The sequence below is a fragment of the Lepisosteus platostomus genome, chromosome 6, assembly GCF_059453375.1.
Source record: "Lepisosteus platostomus isolate fLepPlt1 chromosome 6, fLepPlt1.hap1, whole genome shotgun sequence".
Lineage (NCBI taxonomy): Eukaryota > Metazoa > Chordata > Actinopteri > Semionotiformes > Lepisosteidae > Lepisosteus > Lepisosteus platostomus.
The window spans coordinates 21,066,219-21,090,977 of NC_142616.1; the positions used below are offsets into that span (position 1 = coordinate 21,066,219).

At 40.2% G+C, this 24,759-nt stretch overlaps 2 protein-coding genes across 8 annotated transcripts in view; one reads left to right on the forward strand and one right to left on the reverse strand.

Moving 5' to 3' along the window:
- The window catches only part of plce1 (phospholipase C, epsilon 1), a 111,830-nt gene extending 102,127 nt beyond the window's left edge, over positions 1-9,703 (forward strand). For 5 of the 7 annotated variants that reach the window (XM_088634731.1, XM_088634734.1, XM_088634735.1 and 2 more), the window contains 10 exons: positions 294-587; positions 2,284-2,447; positions 3,030-3,291; positions 3,973-4,091; positions 4,768-4,896; positions 5,946-6,146; positions 7,366-7,527; positions 7,775-7,993; positions 8,438-8,564; positions 9,203-9,703. In XM_088634731.1, the coding sequence (XP_088490857.1) occupies positions 294-587; positions 2,284-2,447; positions 3,030-3,291; positions 3,973-4,091; positions 4,768-4,896; positions 5,946-6,146; positions 7,366-7,527; positions 7,775-7,993; positions 8,438-8,564; positions 9,203-9,363 (1,838 nt within the window). In that variant the 3' untranslated portion in view covers positions 9,364-9,703. Of the gene's footprint in view, positions 1-293; positions 588-2,283; positions 2,448-3,029; positions 3,292-3,972; positions 4,092-4,767; positions 4,897-5,945; positions 6,147-7,365; positions 7,528-7,774; positions 7,994-8,437; positions 8,652-9,202 lie in introns of all 7 variants that reach the window. The other 2 variants (XM_088634736.1, XM_088634737.1) reach the window with 1 other exon arrangement.
- A 2,517-nt stretch (positions 9,704-12,220) lies between these two features.
- noc3l (NOC3-like DNA replication regulator) lies at positions 12,221-24,468 on the reverse strand. Its single transcript, XM_088634738.1, has 21 exons — positions 24,212-24,468; positions 23,589-23,793; positions 22,898-23,021; positions 21,815-21,972; positions 21,525-21,578; positions 20,924-21,054; positions 19,926-20,087; positions 19,615-19,708; positions 19,028-19,203; positions 18,314-18,442; positions 17,476-17,607; positions 17,307-17,387; positions 16,731-16,831; positions 16,303-16,375; positions 16,123-16,186; positions 15,964-16,035; positions 15,031-15,212; positions 14,599-14,727; positions 13,684-13,781; positions 13,133-13,217; positions 12,221-13,000 (listed from the first exon to the last, which is right to left on the reverse strand). The coding sequence occupies exons 1-21, from the start codon at positions 24,218-24,220 to the stop codon at positions 12,854-12,856; spliced, it is 2,406 nt and encodes an 801-aa protein (XP_088490864.1). The 5' UTR covers positions 24,221-24,468; the 3' UTR covers positions 12,221-12,853.
- Between the last annotated feature and the right edge of the window lie 291 nt (positions 24,469-24,759).

Consider the following 24,759-nt stretch of genomic DNA (forward strand, 5'->3'; position numbering starts at 1 on the left):
CAGGATTTCTTAGATTTTAGCAAATTCCATTCTGGTTTATAGTTTCTTTTGATAGACCCCTGTTACTTCAGCTCTAGTTCACGTATAGACATGAGGTGGGTGGCTATTTTAAATACACTATTTAAAAAACTAATGAGCTGAGCAGTCTGTGAAAGTCTTTTGGATTCATAGTGGTATTCTGTAATTGTTTGGCATCTTGTCTTTCGTGCTTCTCCTTGATCTTCACTGGCTGTCAGTAGTTGCTAAGATACAACAGGGTATATTTACTTGCCATGTTTGTTCGTGCTGTACAGGTACGTTTGACGGGTCGCGACTCAGCTGGGAGGAGTCCCCTGGGCCCCTGGTGAACCCCAACACCTCTCTGAGCGCCATCATTCGGACGCCAAAGTGCTACCACATCTCCTCGGTGAATGAGAACGCGGCCAAGCGCCTCTGCCGGAGGTATTCGCAGAAGCTGATTCAGCACACCACCTGCCAGCTCCTGAGGACGTACCCTGCTGCCACCCGCATCGACTCTGCCAACCCCAACCCCCTGATATTCTGGCTGCATGGCATCCAGCTCGTGGCCCTCAATTACCAGACAGACGGTAGGGAATCACTCTGCTTGCTGGGTTTGTTTTTTTCTGAAGTTCTTCCATAGAAAATTAAGTATTTTATATCTCAAGACATGAACTTTAACAGGTATGTCTTTATCTAAAAGGTTAAACGAGTCACTAGCTTTTCTTTAATCTAGTCATCCAAATATGCAAAGGATAAAGGCCTTTTCTGCAGGGAAAGAGCCAGGAGGATCCATTTCCCTGTGGATGAAAGGGAAATTTAGGTCTTAAAAAAGAAGCTGAACAGTTTAGTTTTATCTTTACTACCCCAACCTGTTTTCACTCTCGCTGTGGACAGCAGGTTTCCTACTGTACCTCTCTCTAACAACTAGGTACTGGGTGAAGCACATGACTATTCAGCTTATTTCTTTTTTTTCTTTTTCCATCACAAATGTACAAAACTGTGATACTGGGAATGTCAAACATTATTATTTTCCCATTTGTTATTGCTAATATAGCATTCCCAACCACAATGGAACATTTGGTAGATAAAAAGGATCCACTCATCAAAAAATTAATCAGTTTTTATGTGTAACCCTTCAATCACCTGTTTCTCTTAAGCAGATGATTTGCTTAATTTAACTGTTCAGTGATCATTTGAAAAGAAAATCACAAAACCCTGCAACCCTCTAGGACAACAGTTGGCTGTTGTTGCCTTAATTGAACCAGTTAACCTATTAAATTGAATGCTTGTGTGTTTATATATTGATGAAGGGTAGCCTATAGGACCTGTTGTGGCTTGGATCTCTCCAGGTCCAGGCCTGACCACCCCTGACTATTAAAGGTGACAGTGATACAGTATATTGGAGAAAGATCTTTTCAAAGGACCAGAGAAGTATTATATTTCCCCAATTATTGTAATAATATGCTTATTATAATGAAGCAGTGTTTATTCCCTTGTCTCTTGGTGTTTAAGGGATCAGTTACGTGCAACTCATATTTCACTGCACTATTATGAACAAACCATCTGTTGAATCAGTAGGAAAAAATATATTACTGTAATAGTACAGTAATACTTAACAGTCAGGCTCACTTTTTAAATGGACTCTAGGAGTGTGGGGAGATGGATGTACTGTACATTAAAAAAAACTTTGCTAATCTTTATGAAAGGAAAATAATTTTTGCACCTCAACAGTTTGAATTACCGTGCTGCCCCGAATCGGGGGTTCTGTATGTGCTGAGTGTGTCATTGCCAACCTTGAATGGGAAGTACAGTGTGATTCGGGGGGCTCAGGAATGACTAATCCAGTGCAGGCTTAGGTTTCTAAACTGGAGACTGCAGCAGTTGCAGTCTGGGCTGCCCCTCGTCAGCAGTGACAGGGATTCATTACACGACCCCCTGGGAGCTGAGAGCCGCTGGAGTGGGGTGCGCTTGAGACTGACAGGGTGTCCCCAGTACCCTGAATCCTGCAGAGCTCCTCTCTGCTGGCTGCCTGCAAGCCCCCTGTGGAGCCTGCAGTCTGGAAAGCAGTGACTGGCTCAGACAGGACTGCTGTAAAGCCCAGCTGAGTAACAACGGAACAGTCGGTGATGAGAAATTTCAGGATGCCGGATGTTGGCCGTTCTGTTTTCTTTTTAATTTGTACTTCCCAAATCGGATTTCAATCAAGGAACAAGCTGGAGGAGCTGCATTCTGCCGCTGCTCCCAGCAGACCTCAGTAACACGCGGCCTTTGCCTGTTTGACAGACCTCCCCATGCACTTGAACGCTGCGATGTTTGAGGCCAATGGGGGCTGTGGCTATGTGCTGAAGCCGCCCGTGCTGTGGGACAGGAACTGCCCCATGTACCAGAACTTTTACCCTCTGGAAAGAGACGTGGAAAGCATGGGCCCCACTGTGTATTCCCTCACAGTAAGTACCAAACCTTTTTTTCCCTCCTGAATAAACACGCAAAAAAAACAAGCCTGATATGTTCGGGTCATTCTTCAGCACAGTTCCAAAAAGGGAAAACCAAGAATGTGATTTCTCGATTTCAGTATGTGGTCACGGGGAATAAAGATCAGTAAGCATAGCACCACAATTTGCGATGTGCTGAATGGCCTTATCTCATTTCGAGCCTTTCTTGTCTTTCTTGTCACTTCACATTAATTTTGGCAGCTGGATGGAATATGCCCCAATACAGTAATTTGCAAGAACTAGTTGCTACTCATTGGGTGAGAGTTTAAAGCTTATCTCAAATTGAACAGGGAGATTATTTGTAAATGTCATAAAAGGTAAATATTCATCAACTGTTTGTCTACATTTTTGGCAAGCAAACTGGAAAGTCATGAGGACTTCTTTAGTTCAGTTCAAGTGCTAGTTATTTCCTGTTAGTTCACTTGCAAAAAATGCTATCTGCAGCTTATCACTATTGAATAAATAGCAGATTCCAGAGTGGGGCAAAAAGGCATGCAGATTACCCTGTGACTGCGTTGTTTTTTATCCCTTTTGCAGATCATTTCAGGCCAGAACGTCTGTCCTGGCAACACAGCAGGAAGCCCGTGCGTTGAAATTGACGTCCTGGGCATGCCCATAGACAGCTGCCACTTCCGCACCAAGCCCATCCACCGGAACACCCTGAACCCCATGTGGAACGAGCAGCTCCTCTTCCACCTCTACTTCGAGGACATGGTGTTCATCCGCTTCACCGTGGTGGAGAACAACAGCTCGCAGGTCACGGCCCAGAGGATAGTGCCCCTGAAGGCCTTGGAGCAAGGTAGGAGCCTCGAGTTTCAGGTTGCCAGAAAGTACACGCCGTACTTTTTTAAGGTGGCTTTTCTGAGGGGGTGCTTTCGAATGATCCGGGTTCAAAGAACGATTTATATAATGGTATATTCCTACACTAGATACTGTTTTTAAATTAGGTCGAATTACAGTGAACGAATTATCCTCGAAGAAGAAAATAAAGTTTTTACATTGAGCACAGGGTTTAAGCAATGAAAGGAGCAATCGTTTCAGGATGTTTCTGATAAAAATCAACTTCTTCAGCTGTTTAGAAAGAAATGAAGGAAATTCATGACATATTTACCAGGTGACTAAGGGATGCAGTGGATTCACTTTTTCTGTTGTTGAGTGAACTTCTTACCAAATGTTTCTCCAGACACCATTTCCTGTTGCCATACTTTATTGTGACTCTAGGTTCTGCTGCATTGCTGCTCACAGTCACATGGTGAGCTGGCAGACAGGTCTGGTGCAAAGACATTCAGCAGAGCTCTGCTGGACAGATGAGTAATGAGAGAAATCTCTGCCCTTGAATGCAAGAGCTTGTGTTTGCACAGAATTTGAAAGACAGTAGAGAGACAGTTTGCTTTTGTTTGTTTTCGGTTTGTGTTCTTATCCCTGCACTCTTAGGTGCTGCAAATCATCTTTTTCTCATGGAATGCTATGGTTGTTTCAGGGTACAGACATTTACAGCTGAGGAATCTGCACAATGAACCACTGGAAGTTTCCAGCCTCTTTATATACAGTCGGAGAACGGAGGAGAACCCCAGTGGCAATATTGTACCTGCATCAACAGTAAGGAAACTAATTCTTTACCAGGTTTATATTCATATTGTAACGTTTCGGGGTTCATGTGGGCGCCCTCGCCGCTGCCACATCAGGCCGGCCCCCCACCATCAGAGACTCAAACCCAGGCCTCCGGCATCACTCAACAGGGACCCAGCCTCTTGACCCAAAGGGAGACCTTTGGGTGGCTGTGGTCCCTGCTATCCACAGGGAAGGGCGGTGACGTCACCGCTCTTGTAAGCCGGCTCTCACAACCAATGGAGGCCATATGCATTACAATATACAGTATATGACACTCATTTAACGGGTTTTATTGTCCTAAAACTTTCCTGTATTTTGGCTTCAAAATGTAGTTCAGCACTCGGTTTTGTCCCAGAGTATTAGTAGCTTAATGTTAATTGCTTACTAGTAATTTTTTTGTTGGAGGAACTTGCAGATTTTGTCTGGGCTTTTGTGTTTTTGTCTCTGTTGAAGTTTCCATTCCTGCAGTGACCACAGGAAGCCGATGCTTCAGGCTACTCTGTGGAACAATCTGAATGATAAATATTTAATCTGCCACAAAGTGTCACTTTGCCAGGAAGTGTAGAACTTGGGTTACTGTTTCTGAAGGAGTCATTAGACCTCAAATAACACAGCACAAACACAGCAATCTCTCTGAGATGTTATCATTTTTGTTCATATCCAGCTCTTCAGCACGGAGGAGCGTCGAGCAGCTGTCCAGTTCAAAGTGACTGTCCATGGGGTCCCGGGCCCAGAGCCCTTCACTGTACTGTCAGTGAGTGAAAAGACCAGCGCCAGACAGCTCCTCCACAGGGTGAGTCTCCACCCACAACCACACAGTTCAGGGAAGGGCAAGGGAAAGAGCAGCCCAGCCCTACCTAGTGTGGGAAAAGAGCATCATGGAATTTTTGTCAGATTCCTCTTCGTGTCCTTTACTGATGTTATTATTATTAGATATATTGTTTTTTAAAAAAAAAAATCATGTTGGGGAAGGACAGCTTCAGCGTCCAGATTTGTCTTGTTAACTGCCAGGAAGAGCCACTTTTTTCTCTTGAGGAATGCAGCCTTTTTCAGAGGTAACTGAGCTCAAGGCTGATACATTTCAGAACAATTATTTCTTTTTTTTTTTTAGATTTCATAGGTTCAATTCTATGCAACAAAACCAATTTCAACTGGTTTTGCCCTTTTTTTACAGTATGCCATGTCAGCAGGGTTAATGTCAGCTTCAGATTAAATATGACTGCCTTGAGTTTTACTAAGCTCCAGAAAAGCTTATTCTGATTATTAAGTTAGAAGAGGTGTTGTCAAACTGAAATGCACATAATTTATCACTACCGTTTCAGCTTGGAAAATGACCAAGTCGTATTTTGCACTAAACATGACTGCTTTGATGCCGTTTTAATATTTTGTTTAGAGAAATCTCGAAACACTCGTACAGATGGGTTGGGAATTTGACTGTCTGGGTTACTTGTTCTTATCAATGACTTATGGCTAGTCTCCAGGAGAGCGTGAACTTACTGCTTCAGTTTCCTCATTTGTTAAGTTTTTTTTTTTACTTTTTCTCTTACTGGTGCTTGGCTCTTGGCATTTGTCACAGTTTACTGTTACCCCAGTGCCTTAGCGTACAGCAGTTTCATGTTTTTGTATGAGCTTGGTGCACGAGTGTGGCTTTGCCCACCCATTGACCTTGCATAGCAGAAATGTAATTTTCTGGAATTCGAGGAAGGAAAGGCACGAGCGGGCGAAAAGGTCCAAGAGCTGGATGATTGAGCCCGTTCTCGGTCACGGTTTGCGAGGACTGTTGCGTTGAGGCTTGGCAACCACTCTTGTGCTCCTGACGAGTGCTGTTCGCGGTTGCCTCAGGCACTTGCCTCGACTCAGGGCTCCACGTCAGACTACTTCCTATCGGAGGAGAAGGTGCCCTTGTCGAAGGAGAGGAGTGAAGCCCGGAAACAGACGCTTCAGCGAGCCATTGGACCTGAGGAGGAGATTCTCCAAGTGCTGCGCAGCTGGTTCCCAGAGGAGGGTTATGTGGGAAGAATCTGCCTGAAAACCAAGGAAGACGTAAGTCTTATGCTTAATAGTGTAGTTGTAACTCTTGAGCAAGATATTTGACAGTAAATTCAAATTAAGCACAAAATTGTGAACTTTGTGAAAGTACCCTAAGTCGGTGTGTTGTTGCTAACCCCTGATCGTGCCACGGGTGAGAGCAAGATTTCCCACAAATTGTGATGTGATGCGGCCCTTCCTGCTCACTAGTCACTGTAATGATTAATGTAATGTGAGTTACGAGCGAATACGTACAAGTGCAGCAGACATTTCACAACAGAAGTGTTCCAATGTGATCTGCATGCAGAGTTAAGTAGTATTTGTGGACAAAACCATCTTGAAATTGAGAGCAATATTTCTATTGGATTAAGAGATGTATTCTCAAGCCTGTTTGATTACAATGTAATAGGGCCTTATCACATCACTGGAAGTTTTGTTGCTTTGTTCTGAATTGCAGAACATGGCCCTGCACATACCTGGAAGTTTAATCTATTTTATGATGTACATTGGAGCTTTTACACATTACTGTGTATATTTTACTTTCATTGTGGTTTGAAATGCACTCATCATTGTTGATTCTTCCTAACCCTGAAATATAAAAATTGTGTTGCAGTTTCCCTTTAAGGATGCTAAGAGTTCCCAAAATAATATTAGTTTTTTCTCAAGTTCAGTTGAAATAACTTTTCATCTTAAATGCTGTTTTATCCATACCAATGTATTTGTATTGGCTTTCCTCATAAAAATATTCTGACCAAACTTTTGTAGTGTCACACGCCCTCTGCTGGGTAATTTGTGTACTGCATTTATCCCAGCTAAATCAGCAGTTCATAGATTATTTCTGAATTTATGTTTGATTATTATTAGTTTGTGGTGCTATTTAAAAGGAACATTCAGAGCACAACCTGTAGCTCTACCTGATGCCCAGTTTAATTCCTCTGGGCATCTTCATCCTTAACACTGATCGGCATTACTAGCTGAAAAGCCAACAAAATGTGCTTATAATTGTTTATTCATGAGGCTTTTGAAAAGAAAAAAAAGCATCACCCTTATTTTAACAGAGTGGTTCACAATGTATATTTTTACACACTCCTATCTGTATGTGCGTTAGTCTGTGTGTATATAACCATTATTAGAAAAGTCATTTTTTTAAATACAAAGAAATGGAAATTCGTGCTGTTTTGGCTTTCACTGTAAAAGTGCCACTGCGTGGCTAAGAGCCCCCCTGTCCTTACAGAGTCCGAATGAGGGAACCCCCCCAATGGAGGGCGTGGAGGAAGCGAGCAGCGGCACAGACGAGGACACTTTCTTCGTCCAGGTGCACGACGTCTCTCCTGAGCAGCCCCGCACTGTCATCAAAGCGCCCCGTCTCAGCACTGCCCAGGACATCATCCAGCAGGTGATTCCGCACACACAAACCCATCCATTCAGCTAAAAACGAGGCATTTGCTTTATTCGCAGATTACAAACATTTTCACCATGATTTATTGTGGACATGTTTCAAGTCTCATTTCTGAGCCTGCAAATGTCTGAAGCATGCTCTTAGCAAAATATCACATTTTGAATCTGTGGTCGAGGCCGAATGCTGTCATGTTTGAATGCATTAACATTCATTTTTAAAGCTGTTTCCTCTCTGCTGCTTGTAGACACTCTGCAAGGCTAAGTACTCCTGCAGTATCCTCAGCAATCCCAACCCTGGTGATTATGTGCTCATGGAAGAAGTCTTCAAGGAACCTACAAACAAAAAAGCCTCCACTTCCAAGCCTTTACAGCGCATCCTGTTTGATCAGGAGTGCGTTTACCAGGCCCAGAGCAAGTGGAAAGGGGCGGGGAAGTTCATCCTCAAGCTCAAAGAACAGGTGCAGGTGTGTAATGAACCATATAGCCACATGAGGCATACAACCGGGTCAAATTCTACTTTGCATTTTTTTGTCTTCTCAAGGATAATTTGTTCTGGGTGACAGATAAAACTGTGCATTCAAGTTATCCATTTTGTACTTCTGATGTGCTGCGCCAATACCACATTTCCACAGGCGTTCCCCTGCACGTGTTTGTAATTACCATTTCAAAAATTGTCCTAAATGTGAGTTGTAAAGGAGTCATCAAAACTAATATTTTTACTCTTCTTAGTTTTAATGTGATTAATAATCAAGAATGCATTTAGCAGAATCAAAAGTGTAAGATGACGTGTTAAAGGCAGGTGGTCTGGTTCTGGAAGAGCAGGTCACATGTGACAGGGATTGACTGTTGTAGAGCAGTCCTACACTACTCTACTAGGGCCTGGCTGATTGAGATGTCTTTGTTCTCAGACTGTTCGCGATGACAAGCGGAAAGGGATTTCCTTTGCCAATGAGTTGAAGAAATTAACCAAGTCTGGGAAGCCCAGTAAAAGTGCGTTGGGAACGGCTCAGGCTGTAACCCCCGAGAGTGTGCAGAGTAAGGATGACAAAGCTGCATGGAGTTTGCACTTGAGTGAAACCTCTGAGTGACATCGCTGAAGTGTTTGCACTAAATATTGATAAGGTATGGCTTGCAGTCAGACCGCTTTTTAAATTGGTGTCCATTTTTATGCAAAGATATGTAACAGTACATCGTGATATTGACAAAAGCGATTCATTTCACAGCCCAGTTTTTCAGTAGGATCAGATTTGTCCCACCATTTTTTGTTATGAATTTGAAACTTTCACTGCAGCAACATTTCTTCTTTTTGGCTAAGATAATGACTAAATTTAGATGGCTTACAAGGACATAATGGATGATCATGAACCCAGGATGATTACCCCTCAAGGGTTACTGGAGTGTTGGGTGTGAGATTAACAGCATGGGTGTACAACGTAACTGCATGTCAATAGAAACAGCCTGCAGATCTCGAAAGAAAAGTAAGCAACAGATGACTGGCCTCACCACGCTGCATTCATTCGTGTCCTTGAGTGCAGTGGAATTTATTTGCCTCATTAGGAACATTGAAATTTTGATTGTATGTAATTAGATAAGCAGCCATCAGATAAAGCCATGCATTCGTTCTTCGATATCTATAAAAGTTGATGCAAGTTATTTTTGCCCTGTGCTTACAGGAAGCTTTTCCGAAGGACTCAAAGCTCTGGTTGTGGACAGCAGATCACAGGCAGAAAGACTCCAAGCCAGTGGCACAGAGAGGCTGACCCTGCAGGGCCAAACTCCCTCTTCTCCTACCTGGGCTTTCCCTCTACTCAGAAACTGGAAGTTGCACAAATGAGTCCGGTGCCAAGCAGGTACATGTGGAAATTCAAGAGAGGAAGGTGTTGGTGGAGCCCCTCTCCCTCACTACACACACAAATCTCTTGGGCTCGATTCGGAGCTGAACGTCTGCTACACAAAGCTCAGGCCTCCTGGTTTTCTTAGGACCGTTCACTCTGAAGGTGAGGTGAAGACTTTTGAAGTGGTGGTGAACAATGTGTCAGTTATCGTTGGGCGAGAGGCCATCCAGGTGGTCACTACAATATTTTAAGTAAATCCAGCTGTTCATTTTTTTCCCCCCAGGGAAGGGGAGAAGTATTTAAGTCAACAGCAGTCTGCTAAGTATTGATAAAAAATACTTCATGGTTATATATGGATATATATCTATATTCATTCGCAGAGACGTTTATGTGTTGAAGTAAAGGAAAAAGTTTTTTTTTCAGGGCAGACATGCTGGTGTATTTGTGAAGTGAGAGAGGTCTGCTCTTCGTCCCACTGAAGAGGTGACTAACAAGCTGGCTTGTTAGGATCACTTCCAATGAACTTCTTTTATCAAGTACTGTAATATACATGTATTACATGTGTTTTAGAGATAGCTTGTGGTTTGTGAACCAGTTCAATTATATTTTGCACTTTTTTCTTCTTTTCAAGGTAATTTGTGATGAAATAATGCTGTGGTACTGCATTACCCAACTGCATCATCCGTTGTTGCCTAAATGTTGCAAATGTTGATGTAGATACAAATTCTGCTGTGTAACTAACACAATCTGAATTGTTCTCTTTGTGGTGACTTCATTTAAAACTGTCTTTTGTTTAGAGGCTATTTTTGTTATCCTAATTTTGCTAGCTAGCTTCTTGGTTTAAAAATCCCCAATTCCTTATTGAAGGATCCAATATTTCCTCGTTATCACCAGATAAGTTCTGTTGTTTTTAATGTTTTTTCTGAAGTTTTAAAGATTTTTTTAGCTGGCCATTTGGATATGAATTGCTACAGTAAACAAAGAATGTGTATCTTAATACATTTAAAAATTGTATGAAGAACAAAATTTATGATGTACGAAAATGTCAATATGTACATGTCATGTTAAATATTGTATATGTGTGGAACTCTGTGAATGTATTCTATGATGATTATGTGAATTATTTATACCATTTTAAAACCTTTTATTTTTTTATTGGTGGTATCTTACTCAGATCCTAGCCAAACACAAAAAAAAAATCTATTGATAATTTTACTATTGTAGCTGCTTGTAGTAGGGCTCAAGTATTGAACAGAAAAACTGCACTAGTCCTGGGCTGGTTTTTGTCATGAGATTATTTTCTTTGACCTTATCATGCAAAGGGAAATATTTAATCTTTTAATAGGTTTAAGTTTTTGTCTGTCAGAGAAGTTTTGCTTTTACACAACCACCATTCTGCTGTTGGTTTATTTGGTTATATAACTGACAACATAGGATAGAAACTTAGATTAATGTTCTCACAAGGGCATTGTTACACTCTTTTGCAATAACCTTCATTGTGGAAGATAAAATATTTTTGTTTGTTACTCTTTAATGGACCATAATACAGTCCAAAATATATTTTAAAGTTTGTTTCGGGGTTTTCCAAATGTCTTCTTTAACTTGAAGTGAGATTATTTTTTAATAAGTACAGTAAGTACAGTACCCTTAACAGGTCATTACCTTAAGATATTTGTACTATTATAGAAGCCAACTAAGAATTGTGTCACAAAAGATGCACCATTACATACTCATAAGCCTTAAGTGGTAGATTGTACAAGCATCTTCATGAAACTACAGAACTTTGACCTCAGCAACAACCCAATGTTTTTACCTTTCAGCCTAATCACAAGTTCAGTGGTTTGTGTATTTAAATATAGATTTAACTTATTTCATGTTACAGCCCTGGTTGGCTGTATATATATTGTGAGCTGTCTACATAGCATAAGTACTTATTTTTTAAAAGTTGGGTTTTGGTGTTACTATAGAAATGAACCTTATTTAAAAGAACTGACTAATTTATTTGGCACGAGAATCTTTACACTTTTCTTTTCTTCAGATGTTATGTACAATTAAGTGCATTTACGTAAAGCTGAACACTACTAGATTGTGGAAGATTGTCTTTCAGTCAAATGTGTGTGTAATCCATAAGGTGATGTTTTGCATACTGACCACCATACATTTCTTTAACATCTTTAAGTGTAAACTTGTATTTCTGAACTATATTAACTAATGCCTACATTATTTAAACATTTGTCTGCAGTATGAGCACTATAGTGTTACATAACATTTTTAGTTATCTTTTAGAGTCTTCAGCGAGTTTTTCTTTTGATGCCTTTTAATCATGTCTTTTACTTTTTACAAAGACAAACATCTAAACTTCCTAAAACATTCTTGTTAGTAAAATATAACACAAGAACAATCTTTTGACAAATTGCAAGAAACTTTTTAGTTTTTGTTAATCCTATAAAAATGGATAAAAAGCATTTTTTTTGTAATTTGGTACAACTACAGAAATTTTGTTACATTTTTTCTTCACCTGACCATACCAGTCTTCATGTACCACAAACATGTTGCATAGTGTATGTAAGTGAAAATTGTTTTAGAGACTGCTATATTTCTGCCAAATTGAAAAGTTCATATGTGTATTAGATTAAGTAATAAAAGACTTCATGATCTCCCTTGCCTTGAGATGTTTTGTGCTGCTGCAATATGTGCATTGATTCTGTATGTCTTTCTACCCCAAACATATTAGTAACCCTGTGAAGATTGCTTGGAATATGACTGGGAAACACCAGCAATTTAAAGCCCAACCTGAATAGGCACATGCTATTCTAGCGTACAAACAGCATGCAAACAAACATCCTACATTATCAGTTCCAAATACATAGTTCTTTTAATACAAGTTTGGATATAGTGTAGCTAAAATATGAATCTGGGAATCTGACGTTTCACAAAGTTCAAGTGGTCACTATTTATAGTATAACTTCATCCAAGTTTTTGTCCATTTAAAATTCAATGCGCCTGTGTAGCACATGTATAAATGACCAGGAATGCTATATACTGTACATGTGAACACAGAAGACTAGCTCGTATACGACTCTTAGGTCTTTTTTGTTTTACATCAATGACATGTTACAGGTACTTGAATGTAATAATTAAGCAGATTTTGGAATCACAACAAAGATGAAGAAGACTGGGGTTAAAGTGAGCATGAGTTCAACAGTAAAATGGTTTCAGTAAAATTCATGGTTCACCTCATTTATATTTACCCATGCCACATTTACCAGATCTTAAATTTGCATAATAAAATAATACTACAGATGTTTAAGACGGCACAGCATATATAATGGAATTTATTAACATGACAGAGAAAAATGTACATTTTTCATGCCTTAAGTGGAGACGGATGTGCCACTGAAAACTCTTTCTCGGGCAACACTCGCACCTCTTCACCAGCCAGTGAAGCTTCACAGACAAGATTGTATCTTATGCTCTGCCCGCCTCCCGCTAGCTGTACATTTCACGGGATCCATCAGGTCTTCTTACATGTGCTGCGAAGTCCATGACTGTGGAGGCAGACGGAGCTCCGAGAACTGCGTCAATCTGTTTATTTAACTCGGCATTCAGTACGGCCTCTCCAATCGTGAATCGATCCTGAAAACCAAAAAAAAGAAGAAAGCAAAGTAAGAAATCAAATATTAACATCACTCACGCATTATGGCTGCCAGAACTGCTAAAAAGGAGAAAAAGATGCTGAACAATAACAGATATCAGATGAAAACTAACCTTCTTCTTTGAAGACGGTTCTGCCACAGGAGGATTAAATGTCATTCCCTTCACACTGTAATTCTCAAAAAGATCAACAGCTGACCTAGACAAAGCATGAACAAAGACATTACTCAACTACTGTATATACATTCTTTTCGATCAAAAAACCCATTCATGTATAAATAATTAGAATGTGGTTACAGCTCAGTGAATTATAAGTTGAACCATCAACTTATTCCTACATTTTCACATCTAACGCACCACAAGTGCCACCTATCGATCATCTTTGGCCAATGAATCACAACGACGAAGTACGCCGCAGTACAGCGACCCAAGACGGGGCCCCTGTAACGTGTTATGGGGTTTTAACGCCCATGCTGAATGGCTACATCTGTAGGCAGACAGAAATGTCACTGCATTCTCGTTTAACACCAGCACTGGAAAACAAAATGTCAAAAGGCTGAAATAAAATAATTGCACAGAGAGGATTTAACAAGGTCAGCACAACACTGAGGCGATACAGAGCCCTCAGTGAGAACAGGAATGGGAAATGTATATAAAAGTCTCACCTTCGGCTCAGCTCCAAGTCCAGAGCCCGGGATCCTTCCACTGGAGCTCCAGCAGCGAGGTGCGCAGCAAACTTGCGCACAATGGGATGATAGTGTCTCTGGAAAACACAGGAGAAAGCAGTGAGGCAACGGGACACAAGCTGCCTCTCTGCTCCACATGGGTCCTCCTACCAGGAAGGGCCAGGCCGATGGGAGCGCTTACGAACGCGAAAGAGTTACAGCACCCATTTCCTCTACTCCTCTACGAGAGAAATGAAACAGAACAAATGACAGGCTCATGTACCTAGTACATGCTTTTAAACTTTTAAACTTTTTTGTGTAAAAGTGCTCTATATGTGTATGTGTACTCTAGATCTTCTTTCTCCCAATCTCCCCAAAAGAATATTCTTATGGATTATTTTTTTAAAGAAAGTAGAGAAGCCGTCAATGTTTTTTTTTCCAGTTTTCAGTTCCTGTGGGAGGAGTGGTTCACTGAGTATACTGTATTTCTGAAATAAATCTCTCCTCTTGAGAAAGAACTACTGTTTATCTAGTTATCCTCTTTCCTCTCCGCTGGGACATCGTACTGTGCACTCTTAAAACAAGAGTAATCCTGCATGGTTTCGACACCAATGAAGAGACGCTTAATTCCAAGGAAAAGGGCGAATTGAGGGCAAAAGAGTACTGAAGCATCACATTCAAATTGTTATTAGCAAAAGATACATCCATCCTTTGTTTCCCTCAGTATTACATTTTTACTGAATAACATGAAAGGTGTCACCCGAGTGGAGGCTGCACTTCAGTAGAGGGTGAAACAGGTACCTACCTACAGTATATGGAAAAATACTCCCGAGATTCTCTGGAATTAGAATTTCTATATAACTGCAGTTAACTCATCAATGAGTTTCCATTTCACTGTGCTTTATTAACGCCTACCTGAAGTGTTTGCAGCTCCCACAGAGCTGTGTTCTGCGGGTTACAGTACTCGGGCTCATCCAGCTCCGGCAGGTATATCCCACTGCCCTGCGACTCATTATCAAGAAGAATATCCGTCTTGGGGAATGTCTAAAGAAAGAAAAGGAAAAGAAACGGCAATCAAATCCACATTTCCAGTTCCAGTCTGGCATATTTCCTTCATATGCAATTTAACAGAATTTTCTCATTTGTTTACAATTGCATTACTCTATTTGCAGGAGCTAATGAATACAATAGAATATTACAATCGAACAGCATCTGCACACTCGGACGACAGCCTCAGAATGATGACTAATGAAAGGAAGTAAAGTTACTAATGTAAAAATTGTACTGTAATCAAGCATCTTCAGAAAGGAAATTCCGAGTACATCCTGAAATTAGTGTACGACTTACATGCATCAGAACCCGATCAGATGCCAAAATCCCAATGCTGGAATTGGGAAGCACATGCAGAGAGAGAGTGGTAAGCCGCTTAATGAAAGCCAGTGCTCTCTGAAGTGTAACTTGCTTCCTGCGTTTAGTCAGCATGATGTCCAGGCACTGGAGGACTATAACCATGTCATCATTTGACACACCTGAGGGATGGTAGGGACATTTATTAAAATATCACATAGTACATCTAGACAGAACAGATGACTGAGCAGATTCTGTTTGGACAATACAGAAACTTATCTAAAAGATGCTGAGCAACACATAAAGCACAACTATGCTCTTCAGCAGCTTCTGACTTCAATTTATGATTTATTACATTTGTACAGTGCATTTCCAGCCAAACAATTGCAAAGCTATTCATATATAGAAGGAAACCCACTTCATCTATTGCTGAAGCGCTTCTTCCCACTGGGTGACAAACAGCAGATGATTTGCACCCACACCCCCACAACACAGCAGGTCAAGAGAAGTGAGGAAATACTAAGAATTACGGGGGGAACTTTAGGGAGGATGGAGTTTCCCTCAAGCCCAAAGGGGGCTTCAACCAGGACACTGGCGTTAGCACTCCTACTCTTAACAAGGAGTGCCACAGGATTTTAATGAACCACTAGCTAGGACCTCGACCTCAAGGTCAAGAACGACATCTCCTACTGCACAGTGTAGCCACCACAGTGGGGCTTGGATCTGGATGACAAGAACATCATCAGGGCATGTTTTAGAAATAATACAATTAAGAAACTATGTTGATGTTTTCTCCCAAGCAAACTAAATTTAAACTTCACTTCAACCTCAAATTAAACACTTCTTGATTTTGGTTTCACAACAACCAAACGGATGAGGTGCAACGAGACTTGCGACAGCTTGAAGAACAGTTTGCGACATGAAGAACCCTACCTGCATGCAGCTTAAGGACTGTTTTGTAAAGGTGTGTGTAGAATTTCAATGGGTCAATGTTCAGCACATCACCTGTTTAAACACATGGAAAAAAACTGCAATTATTGCAAAGAAACATTTTAAATTTTCAGAGGAGAAGACAATGATTTAATGCATTACCTTGACCAGAAAGGACGTGAAAGGCGGTCTGAACACAATGGAGGCTCTCTCTGTAGCTAAGAACCTTGAAATCAAAACAAAAACGGGAAGGTTGAGGGATACAGGACAGTCTTATTGGTACATTAAAACTGTAATACCATCTCACCAATCAGTTCAGCAACACTGCAACAGTTCACTCACCCCTGATTCTATAAGGTTGTGTAGCACCATCAATAAATCATCAAAAAATTCCACATTTATTAGATGAGCAAACCTGTTAATTAAAAAAAAAGATTATTCTAGGAGAAAAACATCAGTGATTTATTAATTACATATATAATTTATTATACCTAATGTAGTTTGATTGCCTTCTCAGACACATGGCAAAAAGCATCAAAGGCATCAAAATTGAGATATTATGATTGTAAAGTTGAAGCAGACTAAAGACAAAATTAACTGCATTATGGCAAAACATTATTAATGTTTAGAACTGGTAATGGTAAATATGATTCAAACTGAAACCCTTAGCAGCATCTAGAGGCTCAAAGCTCCAAAAGAACAAGGCGATTACACTGTAGCACAATAAGACAGTTATAAAACAAAAAGCTCTTCTCAAAGTTACGCCTTACTTTGCAAGACCTTCCAAAACTGTAGGAAGCAGAACAGACTTCTGGGCTTTTTTCAGTATTCTGAAGTAAATCAGGAACACAATGTTCAGAGTCTCCGTGTGCTGGTGGAGAGGGAAAGAAATATGTAAAAATACAACATCTGGTACTGCCTTATTCAGACGGATGAGATCTGTGATTGGCCTGTGATCTGTTTGACAGTGACAATACAATTTATAGGACAGTGTTCATAGATTTAAAACTTTTTATGGTTTGTGGATGTAGAACATGTTAAGTACTCAAACACTGTCCCACTGGCACGAATACCATACCGCAAGTGCTCATGTACCAGACCACTCATATTAGAAGACACTTATTCATACATGTTCTCAAAACCACAAAGGATGCAGGAGGACAGTTAAGAGGGTTTAAACCCTAAACCCTCAATAAAAAAGAAAAAAAGTGTTCAAAGTTAGTCACAAATCATTATAAAGCTACAGAAAACTAAGTCTTACTGTTTTTTGTTTTCTCGAATCTGTTTGGAACAAGCATTTGCGCTCACAATGAACACAACACTACCTGGGATCATCAAGAACCCACCAGTTTCATCTTTTTCTCTTTGCTTTCCGACGCCTCTGCTTCCAGAAGCTCCCTTTCTAGTTTCTCCTCAGCCTTCTTCCACTGCAAGAAGAAGAGCACAGCAGGCAAAGTCAGACTCGGGCAACACCAAAGCACACGATGTACGACCTGCTGCAGGGACAACACTGACCTTCCTCTGCATTCTGGACAGGTTTTTCCTCTTCTCTTTGAAAGTCATAAACTTTTTCTTGGGAGCGACGTCTTCAGCATCCTTCATGACCTCCATCTCCTTTATTCTCAGGCAAAGAAGAGTCTTCAGCACCTGTCGTTGCAAGACCAATAAAAAAAAGCTTTTCCCTTTTCACAAAATGACATAAAAAACACCAAGTGTCTTTAAAAGCCACATTTAATCTGAAGATCAAAGAACCAGGGCACAGTATCTAAATGCAATGCTTTTTGCACAAATAAACAGCATAGGGTTTTAATGGAAGAAGGTAATGCACTGTCCTAATTTAACAAACAGTCTGGGGCATCAACATTATATACAGAATTATATAATGCAGCACACATGGTTTGGTGGATGCCCTCTAATAAATAAACTATAGCATTAACTGTGAGCCTGGAGACTGCGTCATAGTCAATGGACCAGTACAGGGGGGATGCTGAACTTCGATAGCACTCTGATTACTTACCATATTTTTAAAAATCTCTGCTATTGGAAATACATTGACAGATATTAACAGTATTTGACAATACCCTGCACCGATTCCTAAGCCTTCTTTAGCAAGTGTTTAGACTGAGACTGCAACCTTTTAACATACAAAAACGTATTTTACCATTTTTAGTACATAAAATACATATTTAGTACAAAAAATGAATATTGATCAACGATCACAGCTTGGCACAATAGGTAAACACAAAACTGTTCTTGTATGCTAATTCTATTGCTGAACATTTTGTAAACTATAATTTTTAAGTGACACTTAAGATAAAAACGCTAAATAAAGAAGGATAAAAGACAAACTTACCTCAGGTTTGACATCATAGTTTCTACTTTTAACAAGGCCAGAGATAACTTTAACCATCCCTAGGGAGGCCTGTCCTACTTTGTCTTGTTTTAACATCTTTTTCACTGCTTCACAGCACATATCTGACACCTGTAGAAGGAAAAATAATTTCAAGGATTATTCCAGATGGGAGAAAGATCTTCTCTTTCTCCTATGGCGAAAGAGAAACAGAAAAATATATTTTATCAAACAGCACTGAAAGATCCTTGAATCCTGGAACTGAAAAATATGTCTCCAAAACCCATTTATAACACTTTCAAATGGCACAAAGATAGTGGTCGGTCAGTGACATCTGCAGCATAATTAAGCAGTGACCCATAAGCCTAGCCCTGACTTAGTTCCAATGGTAGATATTATTGGGACTATTATAATGGTAATAATTATTTAATATCCTATTACAAAACTTTAACAGAATCTATGATTATAAAATTTGAAATATATACATCTCATACAAAAGAGGATAAATGGCCTATTCTTGCGCATCCCTGAATCAAGTCTGGTGAAGGCGTGGTGCAGAAAAAATAGCAGGAAAATTGGTTCTAAGTTCTTTTTGGGATTTGTTACAGAAAACCTTTTTTTCCAATCAAATTTGTATCTCCACACTTGTTTATTCCCCAAAATCATCTTAAAGATGATGTATACAGCTTATAGTGTCTTGAGTTTTAGCACATTCACCTTTCTAGAAGGGTCATTCATGAGCGGTACGATCATCACAATAATATTGTTGTGGAAGTTGAAATGAGGCAAAGCAGTCAGGAGCTCACACAGACATTTCAGTGCTACTTCTGCCAGACCACGGTAGGCCTTCAGGGAAACAGCATCGCTCTTTTTCTTCTTCATCTGTTTCCAGTCTGCAGAGAAATTGCAACATCAATTCCACACTCTTGCGTTGCCAGCAATTCCTAAAAGTTGCCTGAAAAAAAGTAACTTCAGCCAAACAGCATACTTATTTAAACAGATTCAAGAAACCAATATCTATAAAACCAAAAGCTCTTTCATTAAATGGGATCATAACATATCCTGTAAAAAAATCAACATTCCAGAGTGTCTGCTCTGACATCATTTTCATCATTTCATAAAATGTCATTCAATAAACCTGTAAGATTGTACAGATTGTAAGAATTTCAGCAAAGCACAGGAATCATACATCGATGAACAATTAATATACACAAAAATGATTTCTTTGGTTTAATTTTAACGTTCAATCTTCTAAATGAACAACAGAACATTAATACTGAATATAAATGATGGAGTTTAAGTACCTTTTACAGTCTGTTCCAAATTCTCAAGGTAGAATTTGTACTGACTGACTAAGCCCTGTTCAAACTCTCGCAGCTGCTGGGTTTCCTTTTTGACCTGATTAAGGAAAATAAAAATGACAGATAAGACAGCACATTAATGTTTTTAGCTCAATGATTTTCAAACATTTACAGACAAAAGGTTTGCAGAGGCCTTACATTTTCAAACATTAATTACACGGAAAGATTACATTTCCTTATTGGAATCTGTATCCACAACGAGCATTTTCTACGGCTGGATAAAGGTAAGATAGATTAAATCAACAGGTAATTACCTTGGTCGCCTTTTCTGCTTCTGTCAGAGGACGGATTCTGTAGGACGGAACAATGTCCTTAAACACTTCCATCAGAGAGACCATCACAAGCTTTCGCACAGTCACAGCAACAAAAGGGTCTACTTCCATCAGCATTGAGCGAAGCTCTTTCACCTTTTTAATCTGCAGAGGTAGAGAAGATAAACGTGTTATAATATGTACATTAAAACAATAACAGGCTTGACCAGCATGTTGCAAAAGGGATAGGTCTTCTCTGGTATCAGTCCACAGAAAAGGAAACAAACTATATGACTTCAATACATTACATCAGTGTATTAGAATACACTGGGGATGCATTCTAGAAAAGTGCATAGTGGTGTAATGTTTTTGAATTGGGGCTCAACAACTACTTTTACTGTTTTTTTTTTTGGAAGGAGGTTTCCGTCGATGCTTTCCATTGCTGATTCACGCACAGTATTTAAATGAAATGCATCGCTCTAAAAATAATGAATTACACTTTTGTTTCAATCCTCTACAAAATTAGCTTTAATACAGTATAGTTAAACATATTTAATATAAAATAGTGCATTAAAATAAGGTAAATCGCTGTGCTTACAATGCTATTTAAAGTAAATCCAAGCTTATGCACAGAATGCTGCCTTATAACTTGATCAACAGAGCGATATATTTGCAAGGCATCCGGCAATATAAACCCAATCAATGATTAAAGAATTAATATACAGTGGCTTACACATGTACCCATGAGGAGAGGCTGGTTGTAAGCTATACACTAATTAGACCAGCTAATAACCTCAAGCAGAAAACACAATACAAAGGACCAGCATTTCATTTAGATTTCTGGAATTAATGTAACCATTATTTTCTCACTGAGACACAGAGGGAACATGGAAATATCTTCCAGAGCTTGTAATGCAAGGTGGAAAACTGAAATAAGACAATCAGCCTGCTCCCTCAAAGGATGGAAACCAACTTCTCTTCTTTGCTGTGAGCAAACTCACATTATTAACAGGCTCTGACAGGATGGCAGAGCCCAGCTCGGCGATGTGTGCCTTCCGCTCCTCCAGCCTCTGCCTGCGCTGGGACAGCATCTCCTGTCTGCTCAGGACGGGCAGCGGCTCCGGGACACTCACTTAGGGGAAACATGCATTAACAGGCACGGGACAATTAGGTCGTTCTCAGAAAACTGTGAAAGGGATATATTAAACTGAAACTGGGAAAACCGAAAGGGACATTAGGTGATCAGGGGATGAACAGGCCGAGCACACTGAAAATAAATGTGATGTCTATTATGTTCTCATAAGAAAGGCATGATGACAAAACCAGTTTCTAACAGCTGTCTGTGAGCAGCAGTGGTTGAGGTTCTGGACTGAAGAGTCACAAGTTCAAACCCCGAGCATGTAGTCAAGTCAGACAGCTCCAGTAAACAGGCCTTTGTTGTAGAAAGGACCTTTTGGATCATCAGTGCCAGTGGATATCCGTTCTCAAGTGACTTACTTGATAAAACAAAGGAATATACAGTAAATAAAGCCAGAAAACAGGTGAGAGAGTGAAGTGCTGGGTGACAAGGTGCTCGACGCCCTTCTGCATTTTTACAATTACCTTCTTCAGCATTAGTGTCTTCCTCTTCTGCCTCCTCTTCCACTTTCTCCAACACTGAAGAAAACCAAAACGTGATTTCACATCACAATCTGAATCACATTTTTGATTTGCATGAGCTGAATTTTATGTGAAAAAAACCTATTATTTCTCTAAACTTGTCCGATTGTGGTACTGAAAAGATTCAAAGCTGAAGGGCGGTCGGTCTCAGTGACCCCGAAAAGCCATCAGGTTTACTGTTCCAGCTGAGCACTGGGCTGAATACATGGGAGGCGATAAAGCTGGCACCACACCTGGTTTCTCCATGCTCTGGGGGATAACACCCGTTTTGTCTTTGATTGGCAGGAGATGAATAACTTCCTTTTCTTCCTGTTTCTGCATCTTTCTTGGCATCTTCTCATAGTTCTCGACCACATTGTCCAGTTTGCGTTTCTTGCCATGAACGGGTGCGCTGCAGATTCACGTTAAGGAAAACAAAAAAGAATGACTGGGACGTCTGCTCCACGTTCTTGGCTAAGGAAAGCGGCTCTGTTTATGCATTGATAAACAATACTGCTAAACAATAAACAATATCAGTACTGCTGATAGAACACAGTTCTCCTCTCTTCTTGTTATTATTGGTTTTTACTGTTACCAAAAAGCCAGGCAACTAAAACAATTTAAATGAAAAGACTGTAACGTACTGAATTGAAATGCAAAAAATTAACAGTGCACCTATTCTGGCCACTGTTACCTTTGTCTCGGTTGTATCATAAGGAACAGATAAAAGGCAGCAGCATTAGAACTTAGCAGCCTGCAGCACAAGGTCTTGATAAGCCAGTAGGGGCCGTCCTTCCTAATCAAGCCTCTGTAAGGCGACAGGGGGGGCCTGAGCTATAGGATGTGCTGGCCTTCAGAAGTGATGTCAAACCGAGGTTCCATCTACATGGTCTTTAAAGATCCCATGACGCCGTTGTTACGAGTAGGCAAAATTCCACTCTAGCTTTGGAAGTCTGACCTCCTTAAAGATCCCCCTTAATTCACTTCGTGTAGCGATTCCTAACTCCTCCAGCTAGTCTGCTGTGAAGTAGGATGCAAAGTGACAGAAAGGTGGATGCTGCACTTCATTGGTTGATAAAGAGGTCCCCTGCAATCTGAAAAGCACTCCAGAACACTTCAGGTTGAAAACCCATAAATACACTGACTTCTTATGATAACAAATTATCATCTTATAAACTGAAACACAAAAGATGACAAACCCCTGGCTCAAATACTTCCTTACGGGACAGTGGTGAAATACCTCCAGGGAAATCTAAATTGAGCCAAAGGCTGCAATGGTGCAGGTGTTCATGGTTTTGCTTTGTCATGTAACTCAGACAGGACTCAAGCACTCTTACCAGGAGGAGAGGTCTCTTGTGAGGAAGGAGGCTTTCCGGGCCAAGGCCTTCATCTGCTCCAGGTCGTCTTCCTCCATCATGTCCACCGGGAGGGTTTCCTCAAACTCCTCATCTTCCTCTTCCTCTGTTTGAGAGAGCCAGCATTGGTTTCTTTCAGGACACCTCAATGGACATTTGAAAAACGCCACCAGGCTAAGGTGAAGTGTGGGCAAATACATCACATAAATCAATTCAATTCATTCTTGCAGCCCTGGCAATGCCATTACAGTATGTTGTTTAGCCAGATGACCCACCTCTTTTGTCCCACCTTATACTGTAATACCATGTTTAAAGAGAGGGTTGTGGTTTTGCCAAATAAAGTGAGAAACAATTACTGGTGCACTAACTCCCCAGTGCATAAAGTGTTTTGAAGTCAAGCAATGGGGAGAGAACTGTATCTCCATCCTTTTCAGGTTCTGCCAAGTCTCATCTGACATACACGTGTGACAAGCGGGTCTACTCTGCTCTGATTCTATCACTGTGCCCTGTTGTTGTTGTTATTATTATTATTATTATTATTATTATTAGCGCGCAAGTAAACCTGAGAATCGGAAAGCCACTGACGGAGCAGAGCTGTCCGGGTCAAGGGAATGGGCCACTCGTGGCTGAAATAAGCCCACCCGGTCGAACGACAGTAAGAAACGTCCCACACCTGGTCTTTTCTTGTACCGTTCCAGTGGGGCGGGGATTCGGCTGGACGCATCTTTCAGGGACTGTCGGAGCTTCTTCTGCTCCTTGCGGTACTTCTTCGCGCTGCTCTGCTGCTTGAACTGTCGGTTCTTCAGCTTGTTTTCAATCTTGAGGTTGCTGGTTTTCAGCAATTTGCGAAAACTTGGGGTTCTCTTCTTACTCCTCCTCTGCCGTGGACAGGTGGAAAGTCAATCAAGTTAGATCAAAGAACCAGTGTCCTAAATGTTTTGTTTTTTTTAACACACAGCTCACTTACAGTCTATTAATTTTAGCATTAACAAGAATGAAGCCATCCGTCAGGACAAGTTTAAAAACAGAGAAATGACGTGTTGTTGCGAACAAAAGCACTTGGAAACTCTAGCAAAAAAAAAATAATTCGAGACGTCAACAATTTGGCAGCAGGCAGTCAGGGACGAGCATATTCTGAACATTATTGAAATTGTGTTCATGAACATGTCGCGTTAAAAATTATAAAGTCAAAAATGCGATGTTGGGAGTTATATTGCTTTATTTAGAATATTTTATCAAGTTTAAACTTAAACTACAAACAATTACAAACTACAAATTACAAAGAAAGTAACTTACCGGTCCCATCTTGCATTAAAAGTCCGAACCAAATATTGTGTTGAACAACTTTCAGATATCTAAAAAAAGACTATAATAATTTAACAGATCCTCTTATCACTAGTTTATAAAATAATACCTCACAATACATTCTATTTAATAGAAACCATCATCTGAAGACTAAAACAGATTTAAAGAAATTGTTTTTTTCTCATATTAAATGAGAAAAACCACACGTGCGTTTCCTAACTCTACAGGAAGTAATGATGTTGTCAAACCACAGAAAGAAAAGTACGCCTCCTTTCTTTATGGTTTGTCACAGCGCCATCAACCGGTAAGGATGACTTTATTTACGAGGCAATAGATGTATTGGAATTGAGAAAGACGAAATATTTCTTTGAGGTTTATGAATATGTACGTGCACTAATACATTCCAATCCATGTAACAGAAATCTGCGTGTGATTGATCCGTGGTAAAATTAAACAGCGATTACCTTAAACTCACAAGTATTGCAAATTATTTAGTTGATAAATTGATTTTTCACAAACAGAAGCAATAAGTTCTTAAG